General features: G+C 41.1%; 1 protein-coding gene across 1 annotated transcript in view; it reads right to left on the bottom strand.

The window, feature by feature from the left end:
• Nucleotides 1-22361, bottom strand: part of SYNE1 (spectrin repeat containing nuclear envelope protein 1) — a 408382-nt gene that overhangs the window by 122445 nt on the left and 263576 nt on the right. The window contains exons 101-109 of the mRNA XM_052645623.1: nucleotides 18696-18827; nucleotides 18363-18518; nucleotides 17421-17630; nucleotides 11684-11785; nucleotides 6033-6152; nucleotides 4287-4487; nucleotides 2053-2226; nucleotides 1050-1181; nucleotides 262-458 (exon numbers count right to left, since the gene is read on the bottom strand). Of these exons, the coding sequence (XP_052501583.1) occupies nucleotides 262-458; nucleotides 1050-1181; nucleotides 2053-2226; nucleotides 4287-4487; nucleotides 6033-6152; nucleotides 11684-11785; nucleotides 17421-17630; nucleotides 18363-18518; nucleotides 18696-18827 (1424 nt within the window). The remainder of the gene's footprint in view (nucleotides 1-261; nucleotides 459-1049; nucleotides 1182-2052; nucleotides 2227-4286; nucleotides 4488-6032; nucleotides 6153-11683; nucleotides 11786-17420; nucleotides 17631-18362; nucleotides 18519-18695; nucleotides 18828-22361) is intronic.

Consider the following 22361-nt stretch of genomic DNA (forward strand, 5'->3'; position numbering starts at 1 on the left):
CTGTGACCACCCATGTGCATTGATAGGCAAGGGAGATGACAGCTCAAAGGTTAGACGTATTGCATAATGCCTGCCTCCCTCACCCTTTTTTTAAGTACATGTTTATACAATTACACAAGAATCCAACTGGAAGCTTTGTGTTTGGCTTTCTTTTCCAAACTCTGTGGTATGTTCCTTGAGGGACCACATCTTTTTCAACTCAGAGGCCCAACAGCCTTATAAACACTGCAGCAGTAATTTAAAAATTTGCCCAAGTATTACCTGGTCCAGTGTTTCAATATTGTTTCCAGTCTGTGAAGTTCCTTAGACACTTTGTTGGTATCATTTAACCAGTGTTCTCCAAGTTGATTTAGCTGGCTTTCCAGATCTGGGCAGCTAACAGATATCAGAAGTCGTTTTCCATCATCTATTACCTGATATAATTTGGGCTGGTATTCATTAAGGCTGGATTTCAAATGCTAAAATGATTGAAAATACTGGGTCAAAGTTCAGATAATGCAATTTTTCACCCTAAAGATTATAATTTCTCTATAAGGTTCCCCTTACCCCTTAGTCAGATTTTAACTATTTACACTGAAGTTTCTACCTCATGTTTCTATATCTAAGTATATAACTTTGGGGGTACTTAAAACTATTGACGTATCATTATTTTAAGAATATTGTGACACCAACAAAAAAATACAAAGTAATGCTTGGTGGAGGCTGAATTTTCAAAAAGAGCTCTCTCTCATTAAAAATAAGAAAAAAAGTGGGGGGGGGGGAGGGCTTTTTGATGCTCTATCATAAAACAACCATCTGTAATTATTTCAAGACAGTGAGACTTCAGCATAACAAGTGGAAACACTTGCTGAAGGCTACATTTTCAAAAGGGGCTCTCATTTAAAAAAAGAAAAAGATCTTTTTATGTTCTATTATGAAACAGACACTGAAAGTAAAAGTACTTAACAAAATATTGGATTGAAAGTTTGAGTAGATCTGTTAAAACCATGGGAAAGCTTCAAAAAGCGATGTGGCAACTTCTTATACCATGCCGTCATCTGGATGCTGACCTGGTAGAGTGCGATCCGGTCGATCAGCCTGTCTTCGCTCTCCTCCACCAAACCCACACTTGGGGTGCTGCTCTCCACCACCTCCAGCTGCCGGCTAAGCTCCCAGTGCTCCTTCTCCAGTTGGGACCATGTCTAGAAACACGACATCAGTGTGTGAGCTGAAGACCCTCATTAAGGAACAGCATCCTTTCTGTGTGCATACATGCACCTGATGGAGTCCTTCAAAGACACGTCTGAGGTGCCTGCGTTGGGGCTTTGCTCTGGGAAGCAAAAGATGGCTTTGAAGGAAGTCATCAGAAAGTTACCCTGCAAAGCACCACGCATGGCTCTCACATCTGCAGCTAAGCAGCTGTAAGACCTGGGCAAATTACTGCACATCTCTGAACCTCACTTTCAACATTAAAAGAAATGGTGATGATACTAACAGTCTTGTCCATTGTGAGGCTTAAATAGAATAATATATGCAGCATGTCTGAATACAGTGGGCATCTGAAATGCACGGTTTCATCCTTCCCCGCAGTGAGGATAAACCAATGACTTGAGTGAAAGGAACAGGCCTGTTAACTTCCCAGAGTAACTGAACTAAATACTTCACATTTGCAGATAAAAAACTGACACAGACAGTTACGAAATATGAATATACAGTATAGACAGTCTATTAAGAAGAAATTTCAAATCACTTATTCTAAAATTATTTTTTTATTTAAAATTGAAAAAAAAAATTTTTAATCATGTGAAGTCTTCTTCAATAATTTATATCAAAGGCAAGTCTATCAAGAGTGTAAATATCACCGTGCCCATTCTGGAATCAGTCTTCTTCTGACTGAACTTACAAAAGGCACAGCCTTTACCTAAATGTAAACGGGAAACACTAGGGACACACACCACATGTGATGCCCAGTCTGTGATATCTCCGGGTCATAAGAGACAAATCGCAGGAATGAAGATGTCTCGCCTGCCAGGTCTGCCAAGCAGCCGGAGTGTGCTGAAGGGGAGGTCTCACCTCAAGGATGTATTCCAGCTCCACACCCCTCTTGTGAGCCCCTTTGAGCACGGCGGAAGCCTGCGCCATCAGGTCCGTGTGGAACTGAGTTTCCTGTGGGACTGCAAAGCTGATGATCTTTCTGAAGAGGGTTTCGGTCAAGATCATGTGAGATTCCAGACCCTGAAAGTATTCCTGCAATTTTTCAGATAGAAAGGGGTCAGCAACTCATGCATTTACTACCTAATGATAAAAACCACTTCAAACCTGGAAGCTGCTGGAGCTCAGCCAATCCCTGGGAAACAGTGATCCTCCCCTGCTGGCCTCCACTCACCCAGGCACCCATAGCCTTGTGCAGGGATTGGGGAGCTCTAGTCTCCTGATTGGGCTCTTCTGGCCCCTCACTGAAAGCATCTACACAATGGTGAGCTGCAGGTACTCTGGCCCCCAAACAGAACCCATCACACATGAGCAGCTGCTAAAAAACTCATCCACCCTCTCAGCTCCTAAATCCCTGTACCACCTGGGTGGACACTCGCTTCTGCCGCCACACAGACCGGCCTCCCCTGGCCCTGGGACACATCAGCGCCTATCCCTCACCTTCAGCCTCTGCTCACGCTCTGCTTCCTGCAATGCCCACCCCTGACAATGTCACGACTTTCCTTCCTCCAGGGTGGGGCTGGAGCTCTGTTCCTTTGAATTCTCAGAGCATTTGTTGTACTTTATACTCAATGCCAGGCTTAACTGGACACATACTGATTGGCATCAATATATTTAAATTTCCCTCATAAAATGCCTACACACAGTAGAACTGTAGGCCTTGCACAGCCCTACAAATGCATTTCAAAATGTTACTTTCTATATGGAAATGTTCCCAGAGGATGTGTGCTAAGTTACTTCAATTGTGTCCAACTATTTGTGACCCTATGGATCGTAGCCCACCAGGCTCCTCTGTCCACCAGATTCTCCAGGCAAGAATACTGGAGTGGATTTCCATGCCCTCCTCCAGGGGATCTTCCACACCCAGGAATCAAACTCACATCTTTTATGTCTCCTGTATTGGCAGGCAGGTTCTTTACGAGTGCCACCTGGGGAGCTCCCCCAGAGGATTGGAGAGGGCTATCCCATTTCCTGTTCCCAGCTCCAAGGATGGAACTATGACTGGGAATTGACAACATCAGCTAATGCTGAGTGTGTACTATGTGCTGGGCAATATAAACACTCCAGTGAGTAACTTGTTGCATCCTTATCACAGCCCTAAGAGGGAGGTAGTTTTAATTTCCCATTTTCAGACTCTGAGCCACTCACCCAAAGCTCTCCCTCAGAAAATGGTCTGGTCAAGAGGAACTAGAACCATTATTTTTAACGGACAGTTATGATATCATAGAATCTCCAAGTTGGAAGAGAACCTGGAGGTCACTTAGCCCAACATTCGCAGAAAGCTGATACTTGTTTCACAACTCCATCTCTCCCGACAGCCTTGGACGGACTTCTGGCCAGGATGGCTATCAGTTCAATGGAAGCCTATCCTTTTAGAGTTCTTCATCTATTGAGCTTTATTTCTTTGTTATTTATACTCATTGATCCCAATTTCCCCTCTGGAATAACTCAGGATGATATTTTATTGCTATGGTCAAAGATTTGAGAAAAACCAGATGTTGACTTTAAAGCACTGTTTTCAAAGCCAAATGATAAGGCTTTAATAAATCACAAAGTTTTGGACAAAAACCTCTGGGAAAAATAGCACGAAGTATAGTTCTCTGCCCCTACCCCCAAACCCAAATCTACCTTTATAAGTTACCAAAGAGCTACATAAAGGTAGAATGTCAACCATCTATAATCCAAGGGAATTTTAAAAGTTTCCCTATGAGAGATTTGCACTGTCTGGGAAGCTGAGTCTTTGAAGTGGCAAAACCTTTATTTTTGCAATGTTACTAATAATGCAATTTGTGTTTCTGAATTAAACAGGCATTCCATGGACAGAGGAGCCTGACAGTCTATGGTCCATGAGGTTGCAAAGTGTTGGGCATGACAGTGCACATGCATACTAAGTGTGTGCTTAGTATGAAGGGAACAGGGTCTAACCTGAGGTTGGTTATCGTACATACTGGTGGAACAATCTCAGGTCTACCAAGTTTGGTTATGTAGTAAAAGCATTTGTTGTGCCCAGGAGGAAACTCATGAGGACTATGGCAACCAGAAGAACACGTATTTAAGGACATTTTCTGTTTTTTTTTTTTTTTTAAATATATAACCTTATGTTTATCAAGTAGTTGTTGGATTTCCTCTTTGGAAGACACGATAATTTTCTGGTCTCCTGCCGTCTTTTCTCGTCCTGTTTCCAGTAGGTCGGCCAGATCCTGCAAGGCTCTTTCATACTGACTCTTGAGGGCAAGATTTTGGTTCAGCCCGCTCCGCCGGGAGCCAATAGTCATCAAGAGTTCATCATACATGTCCTAAGAAACAGATAAAACTCACGTTCAATTCAAACTCACTCTACACGGGGTACGTCTGACACCTGTCCTCACAGAATGTCAATAATTGATGGAGGTTTAGAATGCTGAAAAGCTATTCTTGCAGCTAAGGGACATGTCATGGAGAATGCAGTTCTAATTTTTATCACGCTCTCAAATTTTCTAATTTTGAAGTAACTGAATAGAGTATCCTTAACATTGGGTCTGCTTAAGTAATAATCAGATCTGAGACTATTCCTTAAATAAAGAGCTCCAGAAACAGCAGTTTCAAGTGAGCAGAAAGACTTTAAAACTTAAAAAGGCAATGTTTTCTGGTGGGTTTTTTTGCCAAATGTGGTGGAGTAAATAAATAACTATTTAACTGGAAAGACATTTTAGCGGATGATGATACACCAAAAACAAAATTTATTTGAGCCATATGGACCTGATTAATGTATCATATTAAGGTTGAGTAGGCCAAAAAGGCTCAATCTGGAAAAGTTCAACTTTAAAGCCTATTTACAGCTATGACGCTTGACTCTTACACCTGACATTTGAGTACTGTCGGAAAACTATCTCAAAAGGACAGAGTGGGGGCCGTGGGCTCATCACATTATGAAATCTTAGATAATGGAATGAGACAGTTGAAATAAAAATGTTCTTTTAAAATAAGAGGTATTTTATTTTCTCAGAAGAATTTGTGACCCTATATTGGACTCAACAGTGCAGAAAAAACTAATACATGCACATTTTTTTCTTAATATAAATTATCTGTGTTATCAGATGCTACACTTCATTGGCTTTGCTATCTCATTATCTTCCTACCAATCTGATACCAGCTATCTGCCTAGGTGCCAGATTTAAAAACACCAATTCAAAGTGTTATTCTCTTCTCCTGGAAGATGCTAGGGAAGTCGGTTTGGATTTCAGCTACCTTCTAGCTTAATTTTTTGTTGTTCTGGAATTGAAACAATGTCTCTTTTCCATTCAACCATGTATGAAATATAAACTATAATTTTGAACAGTTGAGAAAATACACTTTCTAAAAGGTATCAGCTTAAGTATTTTTTCCTTAAAAACTTTTTTTTTGGCTGCAGTACAATATAGGGTTTTCTAGGTATCTAATAAGATTGCCAATTAATAAATTTTCTGGAGTAGAAAGCAATAGGCCACAAATAAATTATACCATAATGCTTAACCATCAGAATAATAATAACACACACACACAAAAAAATCTTAGAAGCATAAGACTACAAGAAAAATACAAGAAAAGACCTAAAGATTTGACACAAAGTTCTCCAACAAATAGCCCACACAGACTACCTTTCAGTAAATCTCAAAATGTGTCCATTTATTTTATTGTACTAAATATTAATATGATAAATGTTTTAGAAAATGCTCTAAGAGTTACTTGGGAAAAAATTAGGGCCTAAATGACATGAATTTAACAGAAAACCTGACAAAAATGGAGAATATAATTTTTATTTTTTCTTGACTTCCAATTAGGATGTACCATTGAAGCTGAATGCCATTAGTAGAAAACTGTACCTGGAGTTTGGAGAGTTCTTGCATGGACGGCTGCTCAATCTGCAACTTGTCAGCACGCCTTTTTAACTCAATGATTCCCGCATCTAATTCCTTTAGCCCATCTTCAGCCTGCTGTATTGCCTATGGAGGATTTATGACTCGTCATTAAAACTCCCATAAACAATTTCCCATGCATAATATGATTATCGTGGCTTCTTACCTGTTCCTCCCTTCTCCACCTAAAACATTTTCCATGCAACAATAAAACAATGTTCCTCTATTATCTAGAAAAGGGAAGAAGGCCCTTTATTATACTACAGATCAGATGTTTTAAAGGCAAGGAGGTTGGAAAGGTTTAATGTGGAGGGTTGGGAGAACAATGGCTTCCTTGAACAAATAAGAGAAATGGTGAATAGCAACCTGAAAAAGAAGCATGATTTTAAGACAAAGTTAGAAAAGGGCATTTCCCTAAGATGTTCTAGGGGATCACATTCTGCTTTTCTGAAATGCAGTTTTAAGCATCTCTGGAGAGAGATTCAGTGAGGAAAGAGGAAAGTACATTATAGCATGGTCAGGGAGAGTGTCCTCATTGTAGAGCAGAAGGACAGGCAATAAAGCATGAAGATGATCGCTAGAGCTGAGCCTTGTCTTCCCAGAGTGAGGTCTACTGAAGCAGGACAAGACCTCAACCTGGCCTTCAAGGAGCTTCCAGTCTGCTTAGGAAGCTGGAGTAAAGAGAAGAAAATGAAACAAGGCTGAATACAGTTAGGTACAAAACTTGCTTCTGCTCCTCCCTGTGAGAGGACTTGGGAGCAGGCAGTGAATTCTGGAACAGTCAGAGAAGGCTTTTGGAAGACAAGCAACCTCAGCTGCCTTTGAAGGAGGAAAAGAATACGGACTCCAGATGGCAGATAAAACACATGTGTCCTATTTTCTATCTCCTGGGTCACCAATATTTTGTTTGCTTGTTTTCTGGTGTGTTTTCCCCCAATAAATCTACAAGAGCAAGGAAAACGGAAAGAAGATGATACCAACAAAAGTTTGCAAGCTGAAAATCAGAAGGATACACGGGAATTGACTTAGGGAATCTGAGAAAGCTGAATTCTAAGATGGCAGGGGTTCTTCATCACCAGATTAAAGCAAAAGGAATCTCAGGAACTTTGGGAAATGCAGGATGAGCACTAACTATAATTCGAGGGTTGGTGGAAAGATGCTTGAAGACTACTCAGATTCTCAGACCCTCTTCCTCACTGTACATTGGATCTTTCCATCTTCTGAAGAAGGTATTGGATTGCTCAAAAAGTTTGTACAGGTATTTCCATTACAATGCACTTTTTGGCCAACCCAATAAGACAGATAGTCTCTGGACTGAGGGGCACCAGATGCTTGAGTCCTTGACTGCAAGGGGATAAAGTGACCAAATGCCCAATGATTGCTGAATGTGGGTCTCCTGCATCTCCTAGAGTGCTAAAGCCTTGTCTCTATTTTCCAGACAGAAGAGGGTAGGTGGGAGAAAATGAAAAGATTCGAAAAAAACTGAGACAAGGATTCTCCACCAAATGGCCCACATAGATCATCCTTCAATAAATCTCAAAATTGTCAAGCACCATCTATTCGTGAAGCTCCCATTCAGCTGATTACTCCCTCATCCTAAATGTGAAGAGACAGCATGTCCACGTATCCTAGAAAAGCCTCTTACATGAAAGATAGAAACTAAAATAAGCAAACAAATAAAAGCAACCTTGAGGGAAATAGATTACACAGGAAAAACGAACAAAAACAAAAGCCTTAAAGTCTCCCAAAATATCTTCAACTCCAAAATCATTAATTTACCTAGAGAGATTACAGAAGGCAATGCATCGATTTAAAAAAGAATAAGACACTACTACCAAAGAACACATCACTTGGAGAACCAAAAAGAGCTCTAGGAAGATTAAACGCATGAGAGTAGAACCGAAAAAGTCAATAGAAAATTTGGGGCCGAAACCGAGAAACTCTCCCGAAGGCAGAACAAAAAAACAAAGAGAAACGTCCCTTGATAAGAAAGTTAGACGACTGGACCAGAACATCCAACATCTGCCTAAAAGGAGTTTGAGAAAGGGAGACAGATAAAACAGAAGGATGCAAAATATTTCAATACTCTCATAAAATGTTTCAGAATGGAAGGATGAAGTTGCCACATCAAAAGAGCCCACTGGGTTCTCAGCCCAGAGGATAAAACAGACTCTCTCCAAGGCATGTCATCATGAAATTTCAGAACACTGAGACCTTTGGGATTCAGAACAATTTTACATTCCTCAAGCCAACATTGGAAGCTAGGAAACAATATAGGAGAAGCCTCAAAACTCTATAAAAAGAGTCCACCAAGAATTCTATAAAGAGCCAAGGTATGAATAGAATGTGAGTGCAGTAATAGAACACTTTGAGACATGCAAAATATTGAAAAATACATCTAGCATGCATCCATTCTTAGCAAGGATGTACACTGATAAATCAAGGAAGTAAGACAATAAGGAGGAAGATGTGGTGTGGACTCAGGGAAGACAAGAGCCAACAGAAGGGAGAGGTGAAGGGGATTCTCAGAACGACAGTAAAAGGGCAATCCCAGGAGACAGCTGTGCACCAGGGTTCTGACACAGGTCTGTTCTAGGTCAGAATGACATGACTTAGAATACGAACATATCCCCTCGCCTTCTGCCACTGTTACCTCCTCAACCCAAGGAGGGTAGGAATGGAATTAGAAATAACTGAGTAATTTTTTATCTTTGAAATTTACATTGGTTATGTTGACCAATAGTGTTACTTGTAATGATACCTATCCTAAATTTCACGTTAGAAATTCAAAGCAAAACATTCTTTGGACTGCTCAATTTTTTTTTTTTTTTTTTTTTACAATCAGATAACATTGCAAGCCAAAACATAAAAATTAAGGTCCTTTCAAGTAGGAGATATGACATGAAAGAATTATTTTTCAGTTTGGGAAAAATGAGGGATCTTTTTTTTTAAAAAAAGGTGAAATTTAAGATACATATTCAGATGTAATTTTGTAACTTATTTTAAATGGTTAAAGAGAAAAAGAGAGATCTCCTTCTATAGAGAAATATTTGGGGTGACTTCTATGGTATGTATTTATGATAGTATGATCACAATTAACACTTTTACTAACTACTGACAGATATAACCAATGTAAATTCAAAAGATGAAAATATATTTCTTGATTATTTAATTGAACAAATGGTGATTTCTATTTCAGGGGATTTCTTAGGGCCTACCCATAGAACCATTATCAGTCTGCTGAAATTAAGGTATGCCATTCTATTAAAACACATGTTTTCATAATGACTTAGCTTGTGAAATGGGATATTCTTTGTAGCATCCTTGCCATTTCTTGTCTCTTCCCTGTTTTCACTGCCACTATGACAGTTTGAATTCTTATTCCTTCTTCTCAGAGTAGCTATGAGAGGCCTTAGGATGGATACCCTGCTTCCTGACCCTGGAGTTGCCATGCCAACCACTTAGAAGCAGAAGATGACACTACCACTCATCCTCACCCTATAAACATCCCAAGTTACTTTTCGCTGCCAGTGGTCTCTGAGGTGAGTGTAAGTACTCAGAAATGAATAAGAAGGTCTGTGAGACAGAAACACTATGTCTTTCATTTATATTCAACCACATGCATTTTAAATGATCATTTGCATTTATACTTTATGACACAGTACCCACTTACAATTTATAAATAAGTAAACATACATACATTGTGGTATGTGCCTATTGTTTTAACCAATGAAGCATGAAATCAATAAAGCTGACCACTCATTCATGGAACAAGCCCCAATTCTCTGACATTCAATAGACTCCACAGGTTGCCTCAAATTTTCTCTTCCCATCCTTACTTCCCCTCAGTCACTTTGGTTCATTGTTCAGTTCAGTTCAGTCACTCAGTCGTGTCTGACTCTTTGCGACCCCATGAATCGCAGCACGCCAGGCCTCCCTGTCCAGCACCAACTCCCGGAGTTCACTCAAACTCACGTCCATTGAGTCAGTGATGCCATCCAGCCATCTCATCCTCAGTCATCCCCTTCTCCTCCTGCCCCCAATCCCTCCCAGCATCAGAGTCTTTTCCAGTGAGTCAACTCTTCACATGAGGTGGCCAAAGTACTGGAGCTTCAGCTTTAGCATCAGTCCTTCCAAGGAAATCCCAGGGCTGATCTCCTTCAGAATGGACTGCTTGGATCTCCTTGCAGTCCAAGGGACTCTCAAAAGTTTTCTCCAACACCACAGTTCAAAAGCATCAATTCTCTGGCGCTCAGCCTTCTTCACAGTCCAACTCTCACATCCATACATGACCACTGGAAAAACCATAGCCTTGACTAGACGGACCTTAGTCGGCAAATATCTCTGCTTTGGAATATGCTATCTAGGTTGGTCATAACTTTTCTTCCAAGGAGTAAATGTCTTTTTAATTTCATGGCTGCAATCACCATCTGCAGTGATTTTGGAGCCCCAAAAAATAAAGTCTGATACTGTTTCCACTGTTTCCCCATCTATTTCCCATGAAGTGATGGGACCGGATGCCATGATCTTCGTTTTCTGAATGTTGAGCTTTAAGCCAGCTTTTTCACTCTCCTCTTTCACTTTCATCAAGAGGCTTTTTAGTTCCTCTTCACTTTCTGCCATAAGGGTGGTGTCATCTGCATATCTGAGGTGATTGATATTTCTCCTGGCAATCTTGATTCCAGCTTGTGTTTCTTCCAGTCCAGCGTTTCTCATGATGTACTCTGCAGAGAAGTTAAAGAAGCAGGGTGACAATCTACAGCCTTGCTGTACTCCTTTTCTTATTTGGAACCAGTCTGTTGTTCCATGTCCAGTTCTAACTGTTGCTTCCTGACCTGCATACAGATTTCTCAAGAGGCAGGTCAGGTGGTTTGGTATTCCCATCTCTTTCAGAATTTTCCACAGTTTCTTGTGATCCACACAGTCTAAGGCTTTGGCATAGTCAATAAAGCAGAAATAGATGTTTTTCTGGAACTCTCTTGCTTTTTCCATGATCCAGCGGATGTTGGCAATTTGATCTCTGGTTCCTCTGCCTTTTCTAAAACCAGCTTGAACATCAGGCAGTTCACGGTTTAATCGTGGTACATTGTTAAGTCAGCCAAACAGGATTACTTGCTTTTCTCCCAAAGTGTCCTGAATGAGCCAACATTTATGCCTCTGTTCTTCTGCTCTTTGCTAGAATATCTTTCTTCCCAATCTCTGTGTGTCCAGACTTCTAAGTCCAGTTCGAATTTCCCATGACAAAATTTCTCCCTGATCCTACGCCTGGCTGGAGGTAATCTACCCATCTTCTAAACATCCACAGTGCTTCATCTGTACCGCTACCAGGATGGTCTGACTGCCTGTCAAATGTCATTGAGGTTCACGTCTAATCTCACACGCCTTCAGGTCAGCATCTGTCACCGACACCTTTTCCTCTCTCACATTTCCTGGTCACACAGAAGTAAGTGGCAGAGTCAGTGTAATCTGATGTAAACCTGGCACTTAAAAACAACGCAGATGACAAACAAAAAATGCTACAGTAAGTCATCATATTCCATCGGCTATGTGGAATTTCAAAGTAAACCAGATACACTCATTGTGCTTGCTCTTATGGAAAAAGCCGCAGCTGTAAATACCTCTATTTGCTCTGCCACAGGTTGTTCAAACATTTTCGCCAGCTTCTGCAGAATGATGTATTTGTGGTCAGCCAGTGATGTAACGAGCACCTTCAGATCATTCTAAGGAGGAAAGCAATAGGAAGACTTAAAATGAGCAATGGGAAACTTAAAATGGTTATAAATATAACACACATTCTCAGAAATAATATATAGCTGTAGGAATTGAATTGTCTCCAGAAGAAACAATGTTATCTTATGGGAAGATAAAAGGAACTGGTAACAATTTATACAAGTGCTAAAACTGACTTTGGAAGAATTTTACAAAGCATTTCCAACTCAACACAGATGAAGGAGACAAAGTTTACAAACAAAAAGCAATAGTGGTCACTTTAATCTTGTTATTTCTGTAATAAATGAGCACATTTAAACAGAAACACGGCAGCAGAAGTGCTGCACTAAAGACTTCTACATGTAGATGTTTCCTTGTTTTGGGGAAAAATATTATTCTGAAGAATAATTATGATCCCTTTTTTCTTTTTTCCTCTCCTTCCCTCTCTGCCCTCACTTCCTTCTTCCTCCTATTTTCAAAGAATTTGCACAAGCCTATTAAAAGCCATCCAAAAGTTTAGAAAATATGCATTACTTACAGTGGCCAAAGGCATATGAAAAGATAACACAAAAAGCTCTTAGCTAAGCCTATTCATAAACATTACTCATTTAAATGTCCAAATATGCTTATCTTGAGCTAACTATGTACAGAACAGAGGTAACTATCAGAATTTTGACACTCAGTTCTAAAAGGAATAATAAACTGGAACAAAATATGAATTATAAATTTTTACATTTTTCTCCTGAAATATTAACAAATATGCTCTGTTTTTTATTACTTAAAAATGTCTCTGATGATCTGGTTGCTCGTCATTGTGTGAAGTTCAGCTCATCACATTTTCTTCACTGGGAACTGATCGCATGTACATATATGTCACCAAGATGCAAAAATTCTGTCTCAGGAGAATGATAATCACACCAAAGAAGAAAGTCTAAGGATACATGGAAGCATTGTAATACAAAATGCAAGGCTAAAGCAAATTAGTAGATGAATTATGCAGTTAAAAAAAAAAAAGAAAAGTAAAGAAACAGTGCTGAGCATGAGATTTAGAGAATAGCTATACTATCCTAAGAGGCAATAATTGTCCCAAAGTGAAAGTCGCTCAGTGTCTGACTCTTCATGACCCCAAGGACTATACAGTCCATGGAATTCTCCAGGCCAGAATACTGGAGTGGGTAGCCTTTCCCTTCTCCAGGGGATATTCCCAACCCAGGAATTGAACCCAGGTTTCCCGCATTGCAGGCAGATTCTTTACCAGCTGAGTCACAAGGGAAGCCCAAGAATACTGAAGTGGGTAGCATATCCCTTCTCCAACGGATCTTCCTGACCCAGGAATTGAACCGGGGTCTCATGCATTGAAGGCAGATGAGCTATCAGGGAAGCCCAAACCAACACTCAAACCTATCTGCAAGCCTAGCTGCAGACTAAATGAGAAACTGTAACAACGGCACTGAAGAAGGTTGCCAGAAACAAGGGTTCTGCTTATGAGTTATGCTAATGCTTGTGTCATTCAGCTGTGTTGAGGGCCAGGTCACGTGGGCCATTAGAACCAAGACACAGTTATCTGTTTACATGCACAAGAAGAGATGTTCTCATTCACTTGAACAGATTCAAAAGAAATCAAGTTCCTGTTATCTACATGCATTTAGAAAAACATTAGTTCAGTTACTCTACATGAGAAGATAAGTACAAAAAACATGAGTTAAGAAATGAAGAGGGTGTGTGTATTATCTGTACATCAATTTCACATTTTTAAGAGCATATTTTCTATCTTTCTAACATATTCTCCTCCAGGTAAGAGAGAAGAAAGTTCACATTTCTGGAAGCTGTAATAATTACTAGAAGAGATTAGCCAAGAAGACAGTAAAGCAGAGAACAGGACTGATTTAAAAGTTACTAATAAAAGTAACTTTTATTTTATCTTATTTATTTACTTTTTGGCCATGCTATGTGGTATGTGGGATGGTAGTTTCCTGAACCCATGCCTGCTACACTGGGAGTCTGGAGTCTTGTTCACTAGACCACCAAGGAAGTCTCTAAATAAAGGACTTTAAGAGAAGGAAGTGGGAACCCACCCCAGCATTCTTGCCTGGGGAATGCTATAGGCAAAGGAGCCTGGAGGGCTGCAGTTGATGGCGTTGGGCAGTTGATGGCGTTGCAAAGAGCCAGACACGAATTACTGACTAATCAACAACAAATGGTCCAGATAGAATAGTTTGATCATAAGCATATTCTATTTAAGATTTGAAAAGTAATTTGTGTTATAATACAAATTAATTATTTACAAAAACAAAAGACTTTAAGAGGTGTGTATAGCCACACGGATGTACATATTTTATTAAAAATAAAAATCCAAAGGCTTTAACCATTTCTTAATACCACAGCTGTGATCTGTGTTCAGGTGCTCAGTCACATTCGACTCTTTGTGGCCGCATGGACTATATAGCTTGCAAGTCTCCTCTTTCCATGGAATTTTCCAGACAAGAATACTGAAATGAGTTGCCATTTCCTATGCCAAGGAATACTCCTGACCCAAGGATCAAACCCGGTCTCCTGCCTCTCCTGCATTGGTAGGGGGATTCTTTACCACGGAGCCACCTGGGAAGCCCTACAATTGTGATACAGCAAGTAATTAAGGCATCTATATACTATACATTTAATAGACATCATAATTGTTTTCCTACAGTTACTGGAATTACTTGGAGAGCATGAAAAGGCAGGCTTCTAGCTGTTTAAGAAACAGGTCCAAAGAAAGTCTCGAATTTTAAAATAATTTCTGCTGCCCTGATCATTTAATAAGAAATTCTTTCATTTTTTTTCCTTTTTAAATAACTTGAAATATTCAATTACAAAAGTGTCCAGAAAATGTATCTTTGCTTAAGTCTATGAAAAAGCTTTTAAAATATAGAAGAGGTGATAAATAACTTGTGATTACTTGTAGATAACATATATCTACATAACACCTACCCATTCTTCCAGATGGGTATAAGGCAATATTAGCAGTCTTGCAAAAGCTAATGCTCAAAAGTTAACTGGAAAATCAAGGCTACAGCTCCAATAAGCACTGAACAGTGATAGTGCATCAGGAGCTCAGTGCAAAGTAAAATAAAATGACCTGTGACTGGTCTTTTGGCTTCCCATGTGGCTCAATGGTAAAGAATCTGCCTGCCAATTAAGGGGACGTGGGCTAGATCCTCAAATTGGGAAGATCCTCTGGAGAAGGAAACAGCAACCCACTCCATTATTCTTGCCTGGAAAATTCCATGGGCTGACGAGCAATAGTCCACGGGGTCTCAGAGTTAGACATGACTTAGCAGATATGCATGCATACACAACTTGACTTTTAATTACATTAATATTGGAAGTCTTTCTCCCAATTAAATTGGAGCACAAACATTTTGAAATGCCAGTGTTTGTTTGTGAGCTGGCCACCAACAAGTAGAAACTTGTTGGCAGAAGAAAAATAGAGAATGTGACTGAAACAGAATTTCAAGATGACTTGTTCTTCTCTTGTTCCTCTACCCAAAATAAGTTCCAGAGTATTCACACTTAGTTCATCTTTTACTCTGTCTGTGATTACCAAAGACACAATGAATGCAATTTGAAAAAGGGAAACATGGGCCCTAGGGATATACCCATTTGCACTTTTAACCCACCTCAGTCATGGCCAATAGACTAGAAAGCTGTTAAAACTTGGTGTGTTCTTTTATGCAAGAGGAATTTTAGAGTAAGGAAACACGTTTCTATAAGTTGCATACCAGTTTCGCTGATTTTAGACATACACTGTATACACGTACATGCAAGCAGATCTTGCATTCAAGACAGAGTACTCAAATAATCAATGCCAGGTTTTCAGATTCCAAGGGAAATGCTGTTTCCTCTCTGTGTACTATACAACACAAGGGATACAGATGCAATGATCCAATGTAGGTCATTTTTCTAAGCCACAGATTTGAGACTATTCACCTGAGTATCTTCATTCTACCTGACAGGGTTGCCCCAGCAGTGGTCCTGCCAGCAACCCAGTCCTGCCCAATGGTCAAGAGCACTGCTCCCACATGTCCTCACTGTTGGCCAGTGCCCGCCCCCCCTTCCCTGCTGCAACCCCTGCAGATGCTCATGTCAGAGTCCCTGGAGTTCCTCAGTTGTCCCCCTTTCCCATGTTCCCCAGATCCAAACCATCAACAAGTGCTCCCCTACTGATCCTGCCTTCCAAATATACCTTGACTAGGTTTTCTTTTCTCTATCTCCCTTGCCATCACCCTAACAATATAAAATACACAAATAATCTCTGAGTTAAATCCTGGCTTTAGTTCTCAATGGTTAGATAAACTTGCAGAAATATTTAACTTTTTCATTGGTTTCAGATCCTGTATCTAGTATCAGTAAGTACTACTATTAACAGCAACACAGTAAAAAAAAACATGCTGAGTATTTACTATGTTTCAGATACTTTGCAAAGTATTTGACACATTTTAACTCATTTTATCCACACAAAAGCCCTAAAAGGCAGTTAATAGGAGCATGATTTAATAGTTGAGGACACTTAAGTCAGAGAAGGAGCTAAGGTTATACTGCAGCAGGTGATAAAACTATCATACTATATTATGTCAGTAATACACATGAAAATTTTTTTGTGAATAGAAAAATGATACATAAATGCCTACAAATGTTTACAGATTTAAGAAGGCAAACTGCAGGAAGGCAGGGATAATTTGTCCGTCTAGATGGATATCTAGAAAATTCCAGTTCCTGGCTAATGGTACATTTACTTGACATTTTATAGTACTTTTTTCCTGAAAATCAAAATTTAACATTAATTGCTTGGCTCTAATTACATGTATTACATAAATCTATTTTATAAATCTTCTATGTTTGCTAAAAATAAAGTTCAATGAAGCCTTGAGTATTCCTCAAAGATGGTTTTTATTAGAAATGAAAATCAACCCTAAAGTTTATCAGTGGCTTTTGCATTTGTTGAAGTTAGTAGTCCTAAGAAAAGTCGCTTAAGCACACAATTATTCAGTTGGTAGTGAAACTCCAGTCTGGGGCTAAAAGACAGTTAAGTCTATGGAGTGAAGACTGGGAAGTAACAGAACGCATTTGTAACACAGATAGAAGTAATTGGGGCATGGTCACTTTCAGTGCCCATACCGGTATTACATGTGTAGGGTTGATTCTGTGTTACAGCACTTCCTGTATGCCTCTTTGGTCTTATGAGATGGTTGGATGGCATCACCAACTCTACAGACATGAGTCTGAATAAGCTCTGGGAGTTGGTGATGGACAGGGAAGCCTGGCGTGCTGCAGTCCATGGGGTTGCCAAGAGTCAGACACGACTGAACGACTGAACTGAAAAGAACTGAACATCAACTGGAAATGAGCATTATAATGTGCTGGAAATATGGCTTTTACTGGTTGAATTTAAAGTTCTATTCAGTCCTCAGTCTGATTGGCTAGTTTCCTCAATGAAAAGCATAAAACATTTTGTTTTCTATTCCTCGAATTCAGTCTCTTTGTTTTTCTGTAATGGTCATGCATTTTGTACCTTTGAAAAAAAGTAGGTCTAGATCATACCTCAGTAAGATCCTGTTTACTGCTGAATGTAGCTGGAAGATGGTGCAACACCTCTTGATAATGCCTTACCTGGAAATTCAGTATCTGCTGAAGTCTTTCCTTCATCTGATGACATCGCTGATTTACTACTGAGTCTAGCAAAGATAACCTGCCCAAGAGACAACCCAAAGTGTCTTCAATAACATCTCGGTTATCACCATTCTCCGGAAAGGCTTGGGAAAACAAGTTCTTGTTCTTATCCATTTCTTCAGACATTTCCTTAATATCTTTGGCAAGAGTCTGGGATTGATAAGAAAGTGCATGTCAATGTTTAGATCTATGAATTTATATAAGTCATTTCTTCGAAGAAAGCCCATTACATTTCTCTTACTATTCAGTGATAATTATATCCAAAGCAAGCTGGACCACTTTCATACACTTCTGTAATCATTAGGCAAGTTACTGCTGGAGAGATTTTTCTCAGAAACTTTATATCACTCACTAATAATAAAATATAATATTAATATTTGGTGAAAACATGAGTTTTCTAAAGTGGTATTTAGAAATTCATAATTATTTTTAGTCTGTTTTTCAAATGTATTTATGCATATAATTCATATATTTCTATATCATAGAAGATCTGCAATATAGAACAAGGCTTCTACAGACTCTTCAGTGTTTTCTGCCTCCTACATACATACACAAAAAAAAGCATAAAAATTCAAAGCCTATGAGGGAGGTGATATATGTATAATTATGACTGATTTGTATTGTTGTAGGGCAAAAACCAATACAACACTGTAAAAAAATTTAATTGTAAATCTAAAAACAAAAATACAAAAACTAAGTATCTTTCAGAGCTTGTTCTACTTAGGCAATTCTTTTCTGCTCTACGCTGCTTGGAAATGCACATTTGTACTTTAGTAGAACTGGTTTCTGCTTCACCTTCTTTATACATAGCATTAATTACCCAATGTCAGCATTCCGAGTGCTCTGTACCGTGCCCTCACAGATGCAAGCTGCCAAGCTCACCTCTTGGTTGAAGATGCAGGTTTCCGGTTCTTCTGCTAGAAGGGCTGTGGCAACAAAGAGCTGTTCCTCTACATCATCCAGCCAGGTAGAGGTGGCCGAGACCCCGTCATACAGCTTCCGTTCCAAGTCAACGCTCTGCTTCTTTGTCCCTCCACCCTGAGAGACAAAAGGGAAGGACAAAGAAGTCATTACAGCATTTTGAGGAGTCAAAGAAAGATACGAGGATGAGATGTGGGGGTCCAGGGCCTCTGACTTTCCGGTCTCAACAGCTCAGCTCAGGGGATGGGGAACCCCATGGGGTCCTGGATCCACAGACCAAGCACACAGCCCCACCTGGGATGAAACCTCCTCGAAGACCTGGTTCAATCCATCCAGCAAAGACGTCACCGCAGATTTATCCTGGGCCTGCCCATCCCCTTTGTACAGTGGCATGCCAGACAGGAGCCGATTTGGTCTGCTGTAGAGCTGGAGGCAGACAGGAGAGCTTCTTTAGGACCAGACGTACTCTGTCCAGGTGTTCTCATTTAGACGTGCACACTGAAACAGATGCTGGAACAACTGTGTTTATGGAAACCTCTGCTAGAGAAGGCAATGGCACCCTGCTCCAGTACTCTTGCCTGGAAAATCCCATGGACGGAGAAGCCTGGTGGGCTGCAGTCCATGGGGTCGCGAAGAGTCGGGCACGACTGAGAGACTTCACTTTCACTTTTCACTTTCATGCATTGGAGAAGGAAATGGCAACCCACTCCAGTGTTCTTGCCTGGACAATCCCAGGGACAGGGGAGCCTGGTGGGCTGCCGTCTATGGGGTCGCACAGAGTCGGACACGACTGAAGCGACTTAGCAGCAGCAGCAGCTGCTAGAGAAAGATGACCTCGACAACACACCATGCCCACTAAACATGGTGACCACGTTCAGCGGTGGCAATGTTTGCTGTGATGGACCAAAAAAGTGAAGAAAACAGTGCGGAAACTGCCTGAATTCTCATTATAGCCTTCCTCGCAACTTATCTTGGTTTTAACACTTATTGATTTAGTCACTCTGTTGTGTCAGACTCTTTTGCAACCTCATGGACTGAGGCCCGCCAGACTCCTCTGTCTGTCGGATTCTCCGCGCATGAATACTGGAGTAGGTTGCCATTCTCTACTCCAGGGGATCTCTTCAAACCAGGGATCGAACCTGGGTCTCTTGCATTGGCAGGTGGGTTCTTTAGGGCTGAGTGACCTGGGAAGCCCTGGTTTTAACACTACTCATGATAACTAGGGGCTTTCCAGGTGACACTAGTGGTTAAAACAAAACCCATTTGCCAGTACAGGTAGACATAAGAGACTGGGTTCAATCCCTGTGTCAGGAAGATCCCCTGGAGAGGGGCATGGCAACCCACTCCAGTATTATTGCCTGGAGAATTCGTCGGATAGAGAAGCCTGGTGTGCTCTAGTCCATAGCGTCGCAAACAGTCAGACACAACTGAAGCAACTCAGCATGCACACACGCATGATAAAAGAATCCACCCAAAATCCTGTAACTAGATTGATCCCTTGGCTCTCATGATCCCTTTACTTCCCCCCCTAAACTCTAGGTGGCTTTCCTGGTGGCTCAGACAATCCCTGGGTTGGGAAGATCCCCTGGAAAAGGGAATGACTACCCATTCCAGTATTTTTGCCAGGATAATCCTGTGGACAGAGGAGCGTGGTGGGCTACAGTCCATGGGGTCACAAAGAGTTGGACATAACTAAAGCGAAAGAGCATGATGTCTCCCCAGTAAGGACCATGCTATGACCTAGCACTCAAACTCTTAAATGATGTTTCCAATCAAACTCAGCGCCCTATAGTTTTTTAGATCATCTCATCCTCATCTTACTTTTCAGCTTGATTACTCATTATCCTCCAAACACACCAGCTTCATTCCCCACTGTGGCTGGAATGCCCACCACCCAACATCTCTCTGTGATCCACTGTCTTAAATTCCACATCGACCCTATCTAGCTGCTTTCCACTTTTTAATAAATTGTGTTTCCTTTTTAATTCCCTTATGGAGCCTCCCAGGCTGCTTAGTTTTTCAGAAATGTAGAACACATTTTCTTAGTTGTGTTACAGCTACCTAGGAGCAGGAAGTCATATCTCATCCTGAGGCCAGGTGGGGTGTTCTGCACAGAGATGCTAAATGCAGTGAAGGTGAGCAAAGAAACACTGCTCAGAGAGAGACACACCTTTCAACCTAGTCTACATGAGGCCAAAAAAAGTAAATAAATAAGTGCCTACTTTTACAACTGAGAATAGTAATATACCATACAGTGTACAAACTGTCAGTAACGTAATGCGAAAAAGGAGGAAGTTTGGAGTTAAACACACCTATGTCCCCATCTCAGATCTGCCTCTTCTTAGTCATGAGACCCTGATCTTCCCAAGACTTGGGTGCATAGGTGGTTCAGTGGTAGAATTCTTGCCTGCCATGCGGGAGGCCCAGTCTCATTTCCCAGCCCATGCAGCCACAGGGTCCACTGTTTCTATTCTGGGCTTCCCAGTTGGTGCTAATGGTAAAAAACCTGTCTGCCAATGCAGGAGACATGGGTTCAATTCCCAGGTCCATAAGACCCCTAGAGGAGGGCATGGCAATCCACTTCAGTGTTCCTGCCTGGAGAATCCCATGTGCAGAGGAGCCTGGTGGGCTGCAGTCCATGGGGTCACAAAGAGTTGGACACGACTGAGTGCCTAACACTTTCACTTGACTTAGAAAAATCAGAAAAGGCTGCAGTCCCCGATGCAGGACTATACACGTTTCTCATAAACAAAGGAAAGGGGAAATCTTACAATATGCATAGTGCTGTAAAGCCCAGGAGAACTGTATCAGAAACCAGGAACTCAAGCCATGAGTCTGAGCAATGTTTGATCAGAGGTGTGAAGAAGCGTTCTTTCAAAGAGAGGTAGGAAGTCCAGGCAAAAGGTACAGGGTCCCGTGCGCCAGGTGGAGTATGCCTCCAGGACAGTGGCCTCTGGGAAGGGAGGGCTTTCTACTCCCTAGGACCAGAGCTAGTGACATTCCTCTGAAGGTGTTAGTCGCTCAGTCATGTCTGACTCTTTGTGATCCCATGGACTGTAGCCCATCAGGTTCCTCAGTACATGGAGTTCTCCAGGCAAGACATTCTTGTGGATGGTAGCAAAGAAGACTCCTGGACAGGGAGTGAGAAGGTATGAAATGTCCAAAATTTTATAAAAGGAAACAGAAATGAATGGCTCTGTAGGATTTATACAGGGTTCCCAGTAGATGTGGGGGGACACATTCTGACCTTTAGGTCGGCCCCCTGCAGGTAACTGGGGCAAGGTGCACCTGTCTTAGTTCCTGCTTCATCACCTCCTGCCTTCCCCTCTTCTGGCACTCTGTAACTACTGATACCCTTTCTTTCCCCAGCTCAGTCTCTCCCAGCTCCTAAGCTAATGCTGGCCAGATCAGTAACAACAGCAGCTCCCCAGATTGCCAGTAAAGGTCCTAGAATGTACTGATGATGCTATCTCTGGGGAGTGGCCAGTGCAGAGCTGACCCGGGATCTGGGACAAGGCTTCTATCTTCACCATCCTGCTGTACCACAGCTGTGGTGAGCATCATAGCCTTCCCCTATTAGATTTTTAAGGGGTGGATTCCTCTGACTTTCTGCTGTTCTCTGGCTTCTGCTTAGGGTGAACTAATAGCTATTATCTGTCTGGAACCTTCTGTTGCTATACTTAATTCCACTGGATTTGGCTTGCTTGGTGGAATCAAGTCCAATATCACACAAGGACCCGCCCATCTTGGGAACTGGCCTATAGAGGGGTTGGTGACCACTGTAACTGACTCTGAAATCCCCTTCCTTTAGCTCCACTGAGGTCCCAGTATGTTTCCCATTAAGATCTTCTGAAATGATTAAATACTGGAAGTAGCAATGGAAAATAAGATAACATGATAATTTACTGACAGATTCGTAGCATTTCTTTTGGCCTGGATGTGTATATCCTTAATTTTCAA

Source organism: Budorcas taxicolor, chromosome 9 (genome assembly GCF_023091745.1).
Source record: "Budorcas taxicolor isolate Tak-1 chromosome 9, Takin1.1, whole genome shotgun sequence".
NCBI lineage: Eukaryota > Metazoa > Chordata > Mammalia > Artiodactyla > Bovidae > Budorcas > Budorcas taxicolor.